The sequence below is a fragment of the Spermophilus citellus genome, assembly GCF_964194105.1.
Source record: "Spermophilus citellus genome assembly, chromosome: 1".
In the NCBI taxonomy this organism is placed as follows: Eukaryota; Metazoa; Chordata; class Mammalia; order Rodentia; family Sciuridae; genus Spermophilus; species Spermophilus citellus.
In genome coordinates this window covers 207,201,556-207,215,531 of record NC_138182.1, presented here as the reverse complement: position 1 = coordinate 207,215,531, position 13,976 = coordinate 207,201,556, and the positions used below count along the sequence as shown (strand labels likewise).

At 34.7% G+C, this 13,976-nt stretch overlaps 1 protein-coding gene across 1 annotated transcript in view; it reads left to right on the top strand.

Moving 5' to 3' along the window:
- The window catches only part of LNPEP (leucyl and cystinyl aminopeptidase), an 88,089-nt gene extending 74,385 nt beyond the window's left edge, over positions 1-13,704 (top strand). The window contains exons 14-18 of the mRNA XM_081288726.1: positions 3,662-3,846; positions 5,367-5,528; positions 8,082-8,222; positions 8,950-9,031; positions 9,596-13,704. Of these exons, the coding sequence (XP_081144852.1) occupies positions 3,662-3,846; positions 5,367-5,528; positions 8,082-8,222; positions 8,950-9,031; positions 9,596-9,727 (702 nt within the window). The 3' untranslated portion in view covers positions 9,728-13,704. The remainder of the gene's footprint in view (positions 1-3,661; positions 3,847-5,366; positions 5,529-8,081; positions 8,223-8,949; positions 9,032-9,595) is intronic.
- The last annotated feature ends 272 nt before the right edge of the window (positions 13,705-13,976 follow it).

Sequence of the window (13,976 nt, the reverse complement as noted above, 5' to 3'; positions counted from 1 at the left end):
TGCATTTCCAAGAGATATGGAGATAACTTGCTAATCTCTAAAGCATATGTAAAATCTAACACAGGATTTCTATGGTGGGATATAAAGAGACTGGCCATTTATTTACCAGTTTGGCTAATGTTGATAGACATGGAGTTGTTTGTAGTATGGAGCTGTCACAGGTAGCACTATTATGAGTGTTCTTGTGTCTATGGAGAATATTTATATGCATTTCTGTGGGGTATGTGTCTGGAAATGGAATCACTGACTCATAACATGTGCATAGTTAATGCTGTACTGTCAAGTAGTTTTTCATAGTTGTACCAATTTACATTCCCATCAGCAGTGTATACAAATTCTAGATCTGCCATTGTTAGTATTCATAATAAATTATTTTTCTTTTAAGCAGTTGGGGGTTATTTACCAGTGTTGCAATTTTGGTTTTAATTTGCATTTTCCTGATGACTAGTGAAGATGAATTTCTTTTGATATATTTACTATTTTAATGTTGGATGTTATCTTTTGTAAACTGCCCAAGTCTTTTGCTAATTTTCCTATTAAATTATCTGTCTTTATCTTATTAATTTGTAAAGTTCTTTTCCTATTGCAGATATGAATCTTTTGTTGATAATGTGTATTTTGAAATACCTTATTTTCCTCTCTTAATGATGTTTATAATTACTATAAACTCTTAGACTTCAATGTAGTTTAGCATACAAAATTTTTTGCCTTCACCAAGATATTGTGTTAACTTCTGAACTTAACCTTTTACATTTAAAACTGGGATAGCTCTGGAATTGATTTTTGTGTATGGTATGAAGTAGACACCAAGTTTTACTTCATTGCGGCTATCTGGTTTTCCCAGTATATTTCATTTATATCTGTATTTTTAATTGTGAAATTATTTTGGAAGTGATTAGTGCCATATTATATAAGTACCAACTGAGGTAGTATATTAGTTTGCATAATAAATTATTATAAATTTAGTGTCTGAAAACAACAAATTATTTTTTTCACAGTTCTAGAAACTAGAAAGCCAAAATAAGTTTTTGCAGGGTAGGGCTTGTTTCTTTTGAGGAAGAATCTATTTCTTGTTTCTTTCTTAGTTTTAGGTGGTTGCCAGCAATCTTTGGCATCCCTTGGCTTTGTAAGATGAATCACTCCAGTCTCTGCCTCTGTCAACATGGTCTTCTCCCTGTGTCTCTGTGTCCCAGATTTCCCTTTTCTTCTGAGAACACCATTTGATTAGAACTACTGTATCCCAGTATGACCTCGTTTTAACTTGATATCTGCAAAGACCCTATTTCCAAATAAAGCTATATTCACAGGTTGGATTCTGTTGTTTAATGAGCTAAAATTTCAAAACATTAATTTAGAAACCATAGAAAAACAGATTTCACTTTATTTCTGAAAGGGAAAGGTAATTTGAAGTACCTGCCTCATTAATATTAATTCAAAATATAACCTGAATTGCTAATAAATGTTCATATTTCATAATGGAATTTTTCTAAAAATAGAATTATTTTTAATAAAATAGTTATAATTTGAAATATAATTAAAATAAACTCTTAATAATTCATCTTAATGATGTAATCTAGAGAGACACACTAGTAAAACTGTACCCCATAATTGCAGTAGTGTAACATCTTCAAGGGTCAGGTTTTCTTTGCTTCTAATATGTGAAGTGCCATTTTTTCCATGAGCTCCTTTGTGTAATTATAAGCCCTCAATAAGCATTGCCATGTTTCTCCACTGAGTTTTTTAAAGTAGGATTTCAAACATAACTTTTTTTTCCCCTTACATTCTTTCTTTGTTTCTATTTGACAGTTTGAGTAGCTTTTAAATTTCTTTTATTATTTAGTCACTTGGGACAGTGAGCTCTCAGGATTCTATTGAAAAGGTTAGGCCAGTTGTAGACAGCTGCTACCAAGGCAGTCAGCATTGTCCAAGGGGGATCCTGTCTTGGTTTGATGTTCCTTGCATTATCAGTCTGCATTGCAAATATTTTTCCACTTCATGTCGTCCTCCCAATAACTCCCAAGCTTTAGCACTAACACGTTCCACCAGGTGTCTGTTTTCTATTTCATTGCTTTTAAACAAACAAAGCAAGTTGATACATTATCACAGACTTTGAGTCCTTCTTGCATAGAATCTTTTTTCCATTCTCCTGTTAAGCTCCATTAAGAGACTTATTCAGAGAAGATCTGCTGAAAAAAATGGCCTCAAATTTAAAACTCTCCAAATAAGACTCATTTGGGGTATTGACAATGATACACAAGAAGAAAATAATGCTTTGTGAGGAACTTGAACTAAAATTTCTGGGTTGAGAGATTTTTTTTTTGAATGTGATCATCTGTGGTCATAATGTGGTCATCGCTTGATTAGTTAAGACATGAGAGTGATGGTGATGGAAAAGATAAACCATCAGTAAAGGGAATCTGCTTGCCTGAGATCCCTGAAGGAGAGGGGCACCAGTAAGGTTTTTTCCCATTGATCTTTCTTTATATAGCCATAAAAATTTTCTCTTTTAAAAAAAAATCTTGCTTGTAAACATTTTTATATTAATTTTTTCTCTTCTAGTGGATTTAATAAATGCGTATTTCATAGGCAGTGTTTTTTAATCCTGTGTCTTCACCCTGCCCCCATGCACAACAGTTTGCAATATAAAAATACTTCACAATATGAAAATACTCTAGATAGTTTTATGCTTTTATTGTAGAGAGAGATGAAAAATTTGGTGACTCCTAAATATAAAAAAAATATATATTTTACAATGATTTCCTATTCAGAAGTGTGATTATAACAATGGACTAGATAGTATAGTAGATATTATTAAATAATTGTCTGTTTTCTTAAGTGTGATAAGGCATTTTGGTTAAATAGGAGAATATCCTTATTTCTGGGAGTTGCATGCTATAGTATTTACAAATGAAACATCATGTCTGTAACTTATTCTCATATGGTTCAGCTAAAACCAGAAAAAAAAACAAGTATGTGTGTGTTTTTACACACATATAAAACAAATGAAAGAGTGTTAAAAACTGGTAACTCTAGATGAACAGCATATGGATTTTCACTGTATTATACTTGCACACTTCTGATAGATGTGAAATTGTTTTACATAAAAAATTGTGGGAATAGTATAAATAATTATTCTTCTATATAGTATTCATTTTCTTGTTAGTTTAGTTATATTAATTTGCTATAGTATTAGACTAGTTCATATGTTAAATATACCTTTAATATTGAATTTAAAAACATTTAAACATTAGTCATCAGTAAAGAAGTGCATTTTTCTCTCCTTGCTTTATGAGCTTATGATTCTAAAGCATTAGTTCAGGAAATTTCAAGTTCCTTTCATCAGCGAGTTATAGGTGATAATTTTTGGCAAGAAAGTAACTTCTAGCTGAGTATACACAGGATATTGCACAGATGCCATTATTTTTTTCTGAGTTTATCACTAAAATCCCCCCTTGTAGCAACCTTATGTACAGGCTTTGTTATTTAGTGGATTTCATTCCAGCTTTACATGGGATTCATATGTCATTTGATATCTAATGAGAAATATCTGTGCCCTTTTTCTTCCCTAATTGAATAAATGTTGGAGAAAGATGTGATTGTTGTGATTCTACTGATTATTTTAATTATTATTACTCCTTTATAATCCATTGTGTCTCTCTAGACCAGAGTATTTAAATTGCTTCAACACCAAATTCAACAACAAACTTGGACTGATGAGGGCCCCCCATCTATGCGAGAGCTTCGATCAGTCTTGCTAGAATTTGCTTGCACCCATAGCCTGGAGAACTGTAGCACTGAAGCCATGAAGCTCTTTGACGATTGGATGGCATCCAATGGAACTCAAAGGTGAAGTGTATGTCCACTCAAGTGAATTCCCTTTACCTCACATAATATACTGAAAACAAATCTTCTTAACCTGGGTTGTAAATGTTATAAAACTGCATATTAATGTAGAAGAGCTCTATGCACTGATGTTCTCAGACAAGACATTTTTAAAAATTTGGGTCAAATACACATAACATTTACCATCTTAACCTTTCATTAGAGTACAGTTGAATAGTGTTAGGTATACTCACATTGTAGTGCTCCAAATTCCAGAACTTTTCTCCTCTTACAAAACTGAAACTTTATACAAATAAAACCCCTGGAAACCAGTTTTCTGCTTTCTGCTTCTGTAAGTTTGACTACAACAGATATGTTATATAAGTGAAACCATACAGCATCTATCCTTTTTATTTAGCATAATGTCTTCAAGGTTCACATATGTTGTAGCATGTGTCAGAGATTCCTTCCTTTTTGAGGGCAAGTAATATTTTACTATATGCACTAATGCATTTGTTTATCCATTTATTCATGGATAGACCTTTGGATTGCTTCCATCTTTTTAGCCATTGTGAGTAATACTGCCATGAACATGGGCACAAATCTCTTGGAGCCCTTGCTTTGAATTCATTTTGATATATATCCAGAAGTAGTAATGCTGGATCATAAAAATTCTATTTTTAATATTTTGAGGAACTGCTATGTTGTAGCATTTTACATTCCCACCAAAATTACATAAATGTTCCAGTTTTTCCATATCATTGCCAATGTTATTTTCTGATTAAAAAAAGAAAGATATTGCAGTACTAGAAATTGAACCCACAGCCTCATACATGCTAGGCAAACATTCTACCACTAAACTACAGTCCCAGTCCCTATTTTTTTTATTTGATAGCAGCCATTCTTATGGGTGTGTGATGACAAAAAAAGTCTCCTTTAATTTAGAAACAAAACATGGCAGGTAGAGTGAGCAGTTAGTAGCAACACTTTGGGTGATGATCGATTGTCTCCAGGCTCTTTCTTGGGCATTATGGAGAAAAGATTCAAGTATCAGATAGGAAGTTGGGAGTAGAGGATTCGAATAACTCTTCAAGTTTTGCCCATTTCAGAGATCTTGAAGAAACCAGACTGTGTTTCATCCTCTCTTCTTATTATATCCTGCCCTATGTACCCACTTCTGAATTTATACCATGAAACTTGCTACATGTTATTATTGCTGTACACTTTGAGATAGCCATGAGTTCCTGGAGGACAGGGACTATTTCTCATCCCTTCTCCAGTTGCCTGCCTGATTCTTAATAGTGCTCAGTGAATAATTACTGTATTAAATTGCACTGTGAACTGATGTTCTTCAGAGTCCTACTCATAGGAAAGCAGAAATCACTGAATTAACCTTTTTCTTGACTGTAAATTATATAGTTAAGACTTTTGTGATTATTGCCTACCCTGCCCCACAACACATCACTGCCACTCAATACCATGTCCTTGTCTTTGTATTCAGAATGCTTTCTTATTTTTCTTATGTTTGATCATCTCTCTTACAGCCTGCCTACTGATGTCATGACTACTGTGTTCAAAGCTGGAGCAAAAACTGAGAAAGGCTGGTTATTCCTCTTAAGCAAGTACAAATCTGTAGGCTCTGAAGCAGAGAAAAACAAAATACTTGAAGCTCTTGCCAGCTCAAAGGATGTATGGAAACTTCACTGGTATGAAGCTAGTCAAGGAATATTTGATATAAAGAAACCAAAAGATAAAAAACACTTTGCTCCTCAGATGGAAATTCATTTTCTTTGAGATCTCCCTCTTCCTTTTTGTCATAAGCCAGACCTGACTTGGGCAGTATGACAAAATGCTGCAGGTGCTGGGCTTCATCTTGGGGATTGAACCTTTACAGACAGGCAAAATATGCTTTATTCAAAAGAGGTTGGAAATGTTAGGATCACAACCTTTTACCCTCCCCTCAAAAATGTCTCTTCCCTTTGGCATGTTTTAAACTACACAGTTAGTACCTCATTCTTTTGGGCCAAGGCATTTCTCTGTTCAAACTGTCATTTTACAAATGCAGATACTTCAGAAAAAGATAATATAGGGTGGGACCTTAGCTCAGTGGCAGAGCCCTTGTCTAGCACATGTGAGTCACTGGGTTCAATCCTCAGCAGTGCCACATAAAAATAAATGAATAAAATAAAAGTATTCTGTCCATCTACAACAACAACAAAAAAATTAAAATAGAAAAAGGTAATATTTAAAAACTTAGAAGTTCTACCTTCATGTGAATTTATTCGTCAGACTTCTTTTTAACATCCAGCTGATGAAGACTTGGGAATGGGAATTTCACATGGGTGAAAGAAGGGCTGTAAGGAGGCCTCCTAATAGGAGGAACACACAATGGCAGGGTAGAGGAGCTCGAGCTAAGAGAAGTGAGAAGATATCTGGAACATGGGACACAGAAGCTGAAAGCCACACAAGAAGGATAGAAGGAGGCTCCTGGGTCTCCTTTCTTCTCTTATGTAATTTCATTGAGATAAATCCTAATGGTGTCACAGAGATGCCCTTAGCATGTGCTCACTTTCTACACAAGACACTGCGAAAAGGCATTTTATTTAGAGCAGTGGCCAGCCTTTGACCTAAGCAGATAGAGAAAACTTTATTTCCTGGTGCACCACACGTGCAACTCCCATTATAAGGTGTTCAAATCATACCTAGAAGATGAACTAAAATGGAAGTCTTTCTCATGACCCTTCACATTAATTCTTATTTTCCCTTCTCTCTGTTAATAGTAGCAGTTGTGGCCTACAGCTTGAGCATTTGTCATATGAAAAATTCTGCAAGAGAAGCACTCTGACCCCCACATTTCAGAAAAGGATGCTCATCCTGCATATGAATTCAGACATGCCTGCATATTTAACCACATTTTTTAAGTACTGGGAATTGAACCCAGGGGTGCTTTACCATTGAGCTAGATCCATAGCCTTTTTTTTTAAATTTTTTTATTGATTATTTAAAGCATTACATAGCTCATGATATATCATCTTTCATACATTTGACTCAAATTGTGTTTTGAACTCCCATTTTCACCCCAAATACAGATTGCAGAATCACATCTGTTACATATTCACATTTTTACATAATGCCATATTAGTGACTGTTGTATTCTGCTACCTTTCCTATCCCCTACTATCCCCCCTCCCCTCCCATCTTCCCTCTCTACCTCCCCTGCTGTTGTTCAATTCTCTCCCTTTTTTTCCCTCCCCCTTGCCCCTCATGACCTCTTATAATTTTATGTATCCATAGCCTTTTGATTTTTTAGTTTGATCTTGCTAAGTTGCTGAGGCTGGCCTCAACTTGCAATTCTGCCTTAGCCTCACAAGTCACTGGAATTATAAGTATGCACCAGCGTACCCAACTTTAATCACATTTTTAACATAGATTTATCCTATATTCAGTGTTTTCTTTTTGGTTAGTAATCAATTATTGAGTTGCAAAGTCAATTCATAAAGCCTACTTTTATTTGTTTTTATGGATACATGGTATTCATAAGTATGGCTGTATTATAATTTATTTAACCTGCCACATCTTGCTGGACGTTGAGGGTTTTTTGCCCTAAAAAATAATGCCACATTCTTTTGGGAGGGTGTGTTTTCCTTACTCTCAGTAAATCGTATAGTATACTATCTAAAAACCACATACATTCCAAATGCTAGGCTTCAGTATTTGTCAGTTATAAATCATGGGGCAATTATATAACCTTAAGTTTCTTCAACTATAATGGAGATGGATAATAAATGCCTACTTCATAGCACTGTTGTGTGGAAGACTTACAGCATTATCTAGTACACAAAATCAATAAATGCTACCTACTAATTAGTATATACTGAAATGTACCTTCATTGTCAAATCATTTAAACAACCCAATTTTTAAAAGTAATTAAAGTATTTATCTGCCTATTCAAATAAAAAAAAATGATTTTGCTGGAAAGAAGTACCAGTCTCAAGAACTGTAATAAATTCTAACAGAATATATTCCCTAAATATCCTTCATATATCAAAAATTATTATGTGACAGTGTATGTAAATGCCTATGTTGAGTTCATCCTTTATGTTTTAAAAATGGCAAGCTTTCACTCTTCAACTAATCCAATATTTATTTCCCTTGATTTGCTATCCAGCTTTACTTAGGAAACCAATACTAATTTCAGTGGAGCCACCATGTCTTCATGAATGGTTATTTTGGAGATTAAATCTGTTTTGCTCTTCAGGTTAATGAAAAGTAGCCTTGATGGAGATATCATCCGAACACAAAAGTTGTCATTTATCATTAGAACAGTGGGCCGACGTTTTCCTGGACACTTATTGGCATGGGATTTTGTCAAGGAGAACTGGAATAAGCTTGTACAGAAGTAAGTTTCTCAGAGAATGACTGTTAGTGTTCTCAGACTATTTAGAAAAAGCCATCAATGTTGTGTTGGTTCATAGGAGTTGTGATTTGCTATGAGAGGAAAAATGCTTCCTTGACAGTTTATCGAAACACCCAGAAATATTCACATTTATAAACATAATTCTGTAGTTAGAGTCATTTAACAGGGTATTCCATTCAAGTACTAATCAAAGCCAGCCATGCATGACACCAATCACTTAGACCAGCGTGGCCACAGACTGTTTCAGAATAACAATTTATTTGGTGTGTTTAAAATTCCTCTCCATTGCCAAGGCATTGTGAGAACTCACACCTAGCCAGATAGCACATGCAGGCTTCTTTCCTCCTTTCTCTCTTTTAAAACAATGACATTTCTCTCTCTCTCTCTCTCTCTCTCTCTCTCTCTCTCTCTCTCTCTCTCTGTGTGTGTGTGTGTGTGTGTGTGTATGTGTGTGTGTATGAGTATGATCTTTGAAAAGATCAAATGGATTAAAATTCACAGGGCTATCCCAAACTCTCCTGGCCGAATCTGCCTACCTTCCTTTCCCCCTGGCAGCAAGCATATGTAGCCTATCCTTGACCCTGAGGTGCAAGTTCCCAAGAGGCTTCACCTTGCCTTTGGCATTAAAACAAGTCCTTTGCACTCAGAAATAGTGCTTTGCTTACGTGTAGCTGCCTCATTTTTCTCTCTTATGTTTGTGTTTCTTCAGGTTCCATCTCGGGTCCTATACCATACAAAGTATTGTTGCTGGATCTACTCACCTGTTTTCAACGAAGGCACATTTGTTTGAGGTTGGTTATATAAAATGCTAATGGGGAGCCTCTGTAGCTTTTCCCCTAAGTTTGCCTGGTATAAGTGAAATGGTGTCTTTTCATGCTAATTCTCATCCCTTTTCTGTGTCTCCCTTCATCAGTGTTAATGATGCTATAATGAGATTACCTGTAGAGGTTTGGATGTATGGCAAGGAGAAAGCATTCTGAATCCATCCTCAACACTATTCCCTTTTCTTTCTGATACAAATAATTTCAGTGGTAATAAAATTACTTTGAGAAATTCCATTCCAAAGGTGAATTTAAACTTTAGGTACCACTCATTGTTTCTTGAACATTTTTTAATATATATTTTAAGTTAGAAAAATTCATTCTTGTGGGAGTAAAGGAAATTCATTTTTAAAACCACTTCAGATATCACCATGCTTGGTTGAGAACTCCATGTAGATACCTTCGATGTTAAAGCACTTCTCTCTACTGCTTGCAAGGAATCAGCAGAGCCATTGATAAGTTAAAGCTCATTTTTAAAGGATGGTCAGGTTGCTTGTCCTTTTCCTTTACAATTCTTCTATGTGGAACTTACAGGTCCAGGCATTCTTTGAAAATCAGTCGGAGGCAACGTTTCGGCTTCGTTGTGTTCAGGAGGCCTTGGAAGTCATTCAGTTGAATATCCAATGGATGGAGAAGAATCTCAAAAATCTGTCTTGGTGGCTGTAGCATGCACAACTGCACCTCGTTTTGTCACCCATTTAGAGAGCTTGTGAATTTGGGCTCTGTTGCTTCTGCCAAAGCCAAGGTGAAGCCAAGACTGTGGCAGAGTTGTTTGCACTGTTAAAAGTTCTAGTTAGCTCAGGGCCCAACTGTCTTTTCTGAAATGTCTTTAGGCAGTATGTAGTTATTTATTACAAAATTATATTAATCTGTATGCCAACCATCTACAAAAACAATAAGTAATTTTTCTACCTTGAAGATATATGGGGAAAAAAATCATTCTTGGAATTCTATCCTATTTCTCAGTGTCCAGGAAGTTATTGAACCACTGAAACAAGGAAAGGTCTGCTGTAAGACCCACCGTCTTTGCATGTTGCTGGTTTGGCAGCCCTTTGTTGCTTCTTGTTTTCAAATGCTATTGAAAGGTGGCTCAGAGCTGGCCTTAAAGGGTATGATAATGAAGATGGTGACACATGCAGTTGCAGAGAACTGATTTGTGTGCAGATCTACTTTTGATTTTAGGGTTTTGAGTAATCCTTTATTTTCTGAAAAAAGTTTAAATAATATCTCTATTATATTTTTTCCTGCACAATAGCTGGGTGCTACAGAATTTTTAAAAAATTTTTGTTGTTATTGAACAGATAAATAACCAGGACAAAAGGTTAAATTTTCCAAATATTTAATACTTTTTGTTTCATCTATATAGTGTTACCATAGGAAAATGTTCCAAACTGAGTTAGATTTAATTATTATTATTTTTTTCATGAATGCCAATAATCCCCAAAATCTATACACTGTCATCTCTCCTGTCCTAGATAGGCCTTTTTTTCAGATAAATATTTGTTTTAGATAAATATTTCTGTGTTTGTGACAAACAATCTGTTGGCACTGGTGTTTTTCATTGTGACTTGTATCACTAGTACTAAGAATGCAATTTGCTTAAGTTGTCTTTTGACCTCACAGATCATAGATACTTTCTCTCTAAATCATACCCATGTGTGGATTTTCATTTTATATGATACAGTGGCATATTAGAAGCATATTTTAAAATAGGGCCTTTGAGAAATTAAAAAATTTTATTTGAAGTTCACCATAGTACCTTAAAGAAACAAAGAGAATGTGGGATAGGAATAAATCAAATTCATGCTTAATACGGTGGGCTTCGAATTTTTTCACTATTAAAAACAGTACTATACTTTGGTTGAAAAAAATCATATTCTTCTTTTATTGTGGCCAAACTAACATTAAATGGAGTGGCCAAGGAAAGACAGAATGAAAGAAAAAAATCCAAAATTGTATGGCATTTTACTCCTGAAGGAGAAATACTGTACTTGAACTTTTTGAGCTATGCAGACTTATAAGTAGATTATTATGTTTCCTTGATTCTTAGTAGAAAAGTTTTCTTCATAATAATTCTTGAGAACTTTATATTTTCTTTGAAAACAGCATATATGTACATAAAAAGGGGAATGACTTGTTTGTGAGCACTTAAAACACTCCACACAGTCAGACATTGGGAAAGGTCACCTTTTTTTATTCAGCAGATATGAAGTTAGGATATGTGGGGTTGTGTACAAAGTTATATTTTATTTTATGAAAATATTTTTATATAACAAAATTTAAAAGGCTGGCAAGCTAAAAAATAGCCTGCTTTAATCCTAGTGTGTCTTTCTCAGTTTAGTCTTTTCTAAACATTGATTTGTTTTTGAAAATATTATGAGAATCACAGAATCAAATGAAGATGTCTTATTGAAACTGAGATGATTGTAGATCTTTATTCCCCTGTGCTTTGGTAAATGAACGATAATTTACTTGATATTTAAAGGTGGTATGTTTTTGTACTTTCAGAGTGAAGGAAAAAATACTAATCTTTTAGGGAAATTTTTGTTACTGGCATTTTACCATCTTATATTACTAAGTTCCAATTTGATACAGAGTTTAAAGTTTGCTACTTCTTGAAATCAGTTAAAATTCTTCAGTTTTATCTCCCCATCTTCACATTGCCCCTAAAGTACATGTTAACTCTGCATTTGGCAAATCTTGTATTTAATTGATATAATTTTTTTTCTGTGACTGTATGTGGGGTACAGGTGGTAGCATGTTGTTGTAAGTAAAACCTTACCAAAACATGGGCTGAAAAAGAGGTAACTCATGATTCATTACTCTCTCTATACCCAAAGATGTTCATTCCCATGATACTGGATCCATACTATCTGCAATTTTTATTTGTAGCCCTCACCTCAGTTTTTTTGTCATGTTAGTAGGCCTCATCTCTATTTTTCCCATGGATTTCCATAATTTTTAATGTTATGCTAACCCATTTATATGGGAATTAAGTCAGGAATACAAGGTTAAATGAGAGATATAACTTATAGTTATTAATTATATTGGTAGTTTTCTGATCCCCTCCCCCCAGTTTTATGTTATGCATTGTATTTCTTGGAACGCAGAAGCACAGAAGTCGTAATATGCCTTCACATAAGCACACAGCTATCTGACATAATTGAGTACTTGTTGAAATGAGTATTCAGTTCATTAAAGAGAGACGATCTACTTGAATATACTATAAAAAGGCACATTCTACTAAATCATTAGGAAAGACAGAATTGGAAATCTAGAATTGTATAAGGAAAACATGTACCTTGGAGACCTGAAAGGTTCAGAAAAAATAAATTGGAGGAGTTCAGATTGTTCTGTTGTTATGAAGGGATTAGACATTATACTGCAAGTACTGGCAGCTTCCATCATAAGCTTATGCCTTCCTCCATCTGTTTTTTAAGTTTCTTTAAATGAAATTGTATTTGTCCTTGTTTCAGTGTTCACAAAATTACTATATCAGGCTCTATTTAACTTTTTTTTTTTTTGCTATATGTTTTAATTTTATGGGACTTTAGCCACTGTTACTGTAGGAATAAAAATGCTCTCAGAAGAGTCCTGGGTATAGAGAGCAAATCAAGCTGCATCAGTATTTTGGGGCACCAATTAGAATCCTTTCTGAATATTGGGAAGTAAGAAGTCATATTAAGTGCTAAGTTGTTTAGAATACTGCTAGCCTGTTACTGAACAGGATTTTAAGAGTCTATGCAAACTAAAGCATTGGAACCAAAATTTGAAATTAGGCTGCTGAGCATTTAAATGACTCCCTTGTGTTTCATGGAGCCACAGGGAAGGTACAATGCATCTCAGATGTATCATCACCAAGGACAGCAGTTCCTGGACTGAGTGACAAAATTAGACCTGGATTTTGTTACATAGGCCTAAGAATTGGGGTCATAGGTATGATGGAGCTCTTCTCACCTTTGCCTTTATTACTTTTGTTTTTATTGGAATTATCTCTTTAAAAAAAAAAAAAGCTTTTTCCCCCCTAACCCCCATTTGTATTTTTTAAAACTAAGGTATATTTTTTGCTGAGTTCTGCATTCTTTTATTTTGTGCTCTGTTCTCTTCATTGGCAAGTAAGTACCAAGTGAAAAGTGGAGGTCCAAAAAAGGATGATGAATCCCCTCGTCTCCCTTTCCCATTTGCCTGCATGGCAATAGCTAGTAGAATAATTGATTTTCTTTACATGGTTTGGGAAGATATATATACTTTTTAAATGTACATATGTGTTTTTTTGTTTTTATATCTTTCATCTTAAATATTTTGTCTTGATGAAAAATGAAATACTGTCCTATGAATCTCTCTCTCCCCTTCCCATATTACCTTTGTAACAATAGCTACAGCGTAAGTATTTGGTTTCTCTTTCTGAAAGGAAATGGTAGTGCTGGAAGAAATGCAGAGTAGCTTCTTCTAAAAGTATGAACAAATGAACTAGGTACAGTGGCACACGCTTGCAATCCCAGCAATTTAAGAGGCAAAGGCAGGTGGCTTGCAAGTTCAGGTGATCCTGGGTAACTTAGTGAAACCCTGTCTCAAAATAAAAATTAAAAAGAACTGGGAGTCTAGCTCAGTGTTAGAGCACCTCTGGGTTCAATCTCCAGTAACTCCCCCCCCCCAAAAAAAAATGAGTACAAATGTTTTTGCTGCTATTTTGTTTTGTTTCATTTTGCACTTCATTTTTCTTTTTCATGGGCATGTCAATAAACTGTGGAGGTCCACAAGTATGGAATTGTCCCATTTACCTCTCTTATTGCCTGCATGGATAATAGCAGAGTGGTCATATTGGCTGTTGCTTGGATTTAGTCTTAGGGACTATTGTTCTTTCAAGTGTATATAAACATTATGCTACTTCTTACGCTTCATTTTATAGGTCTTT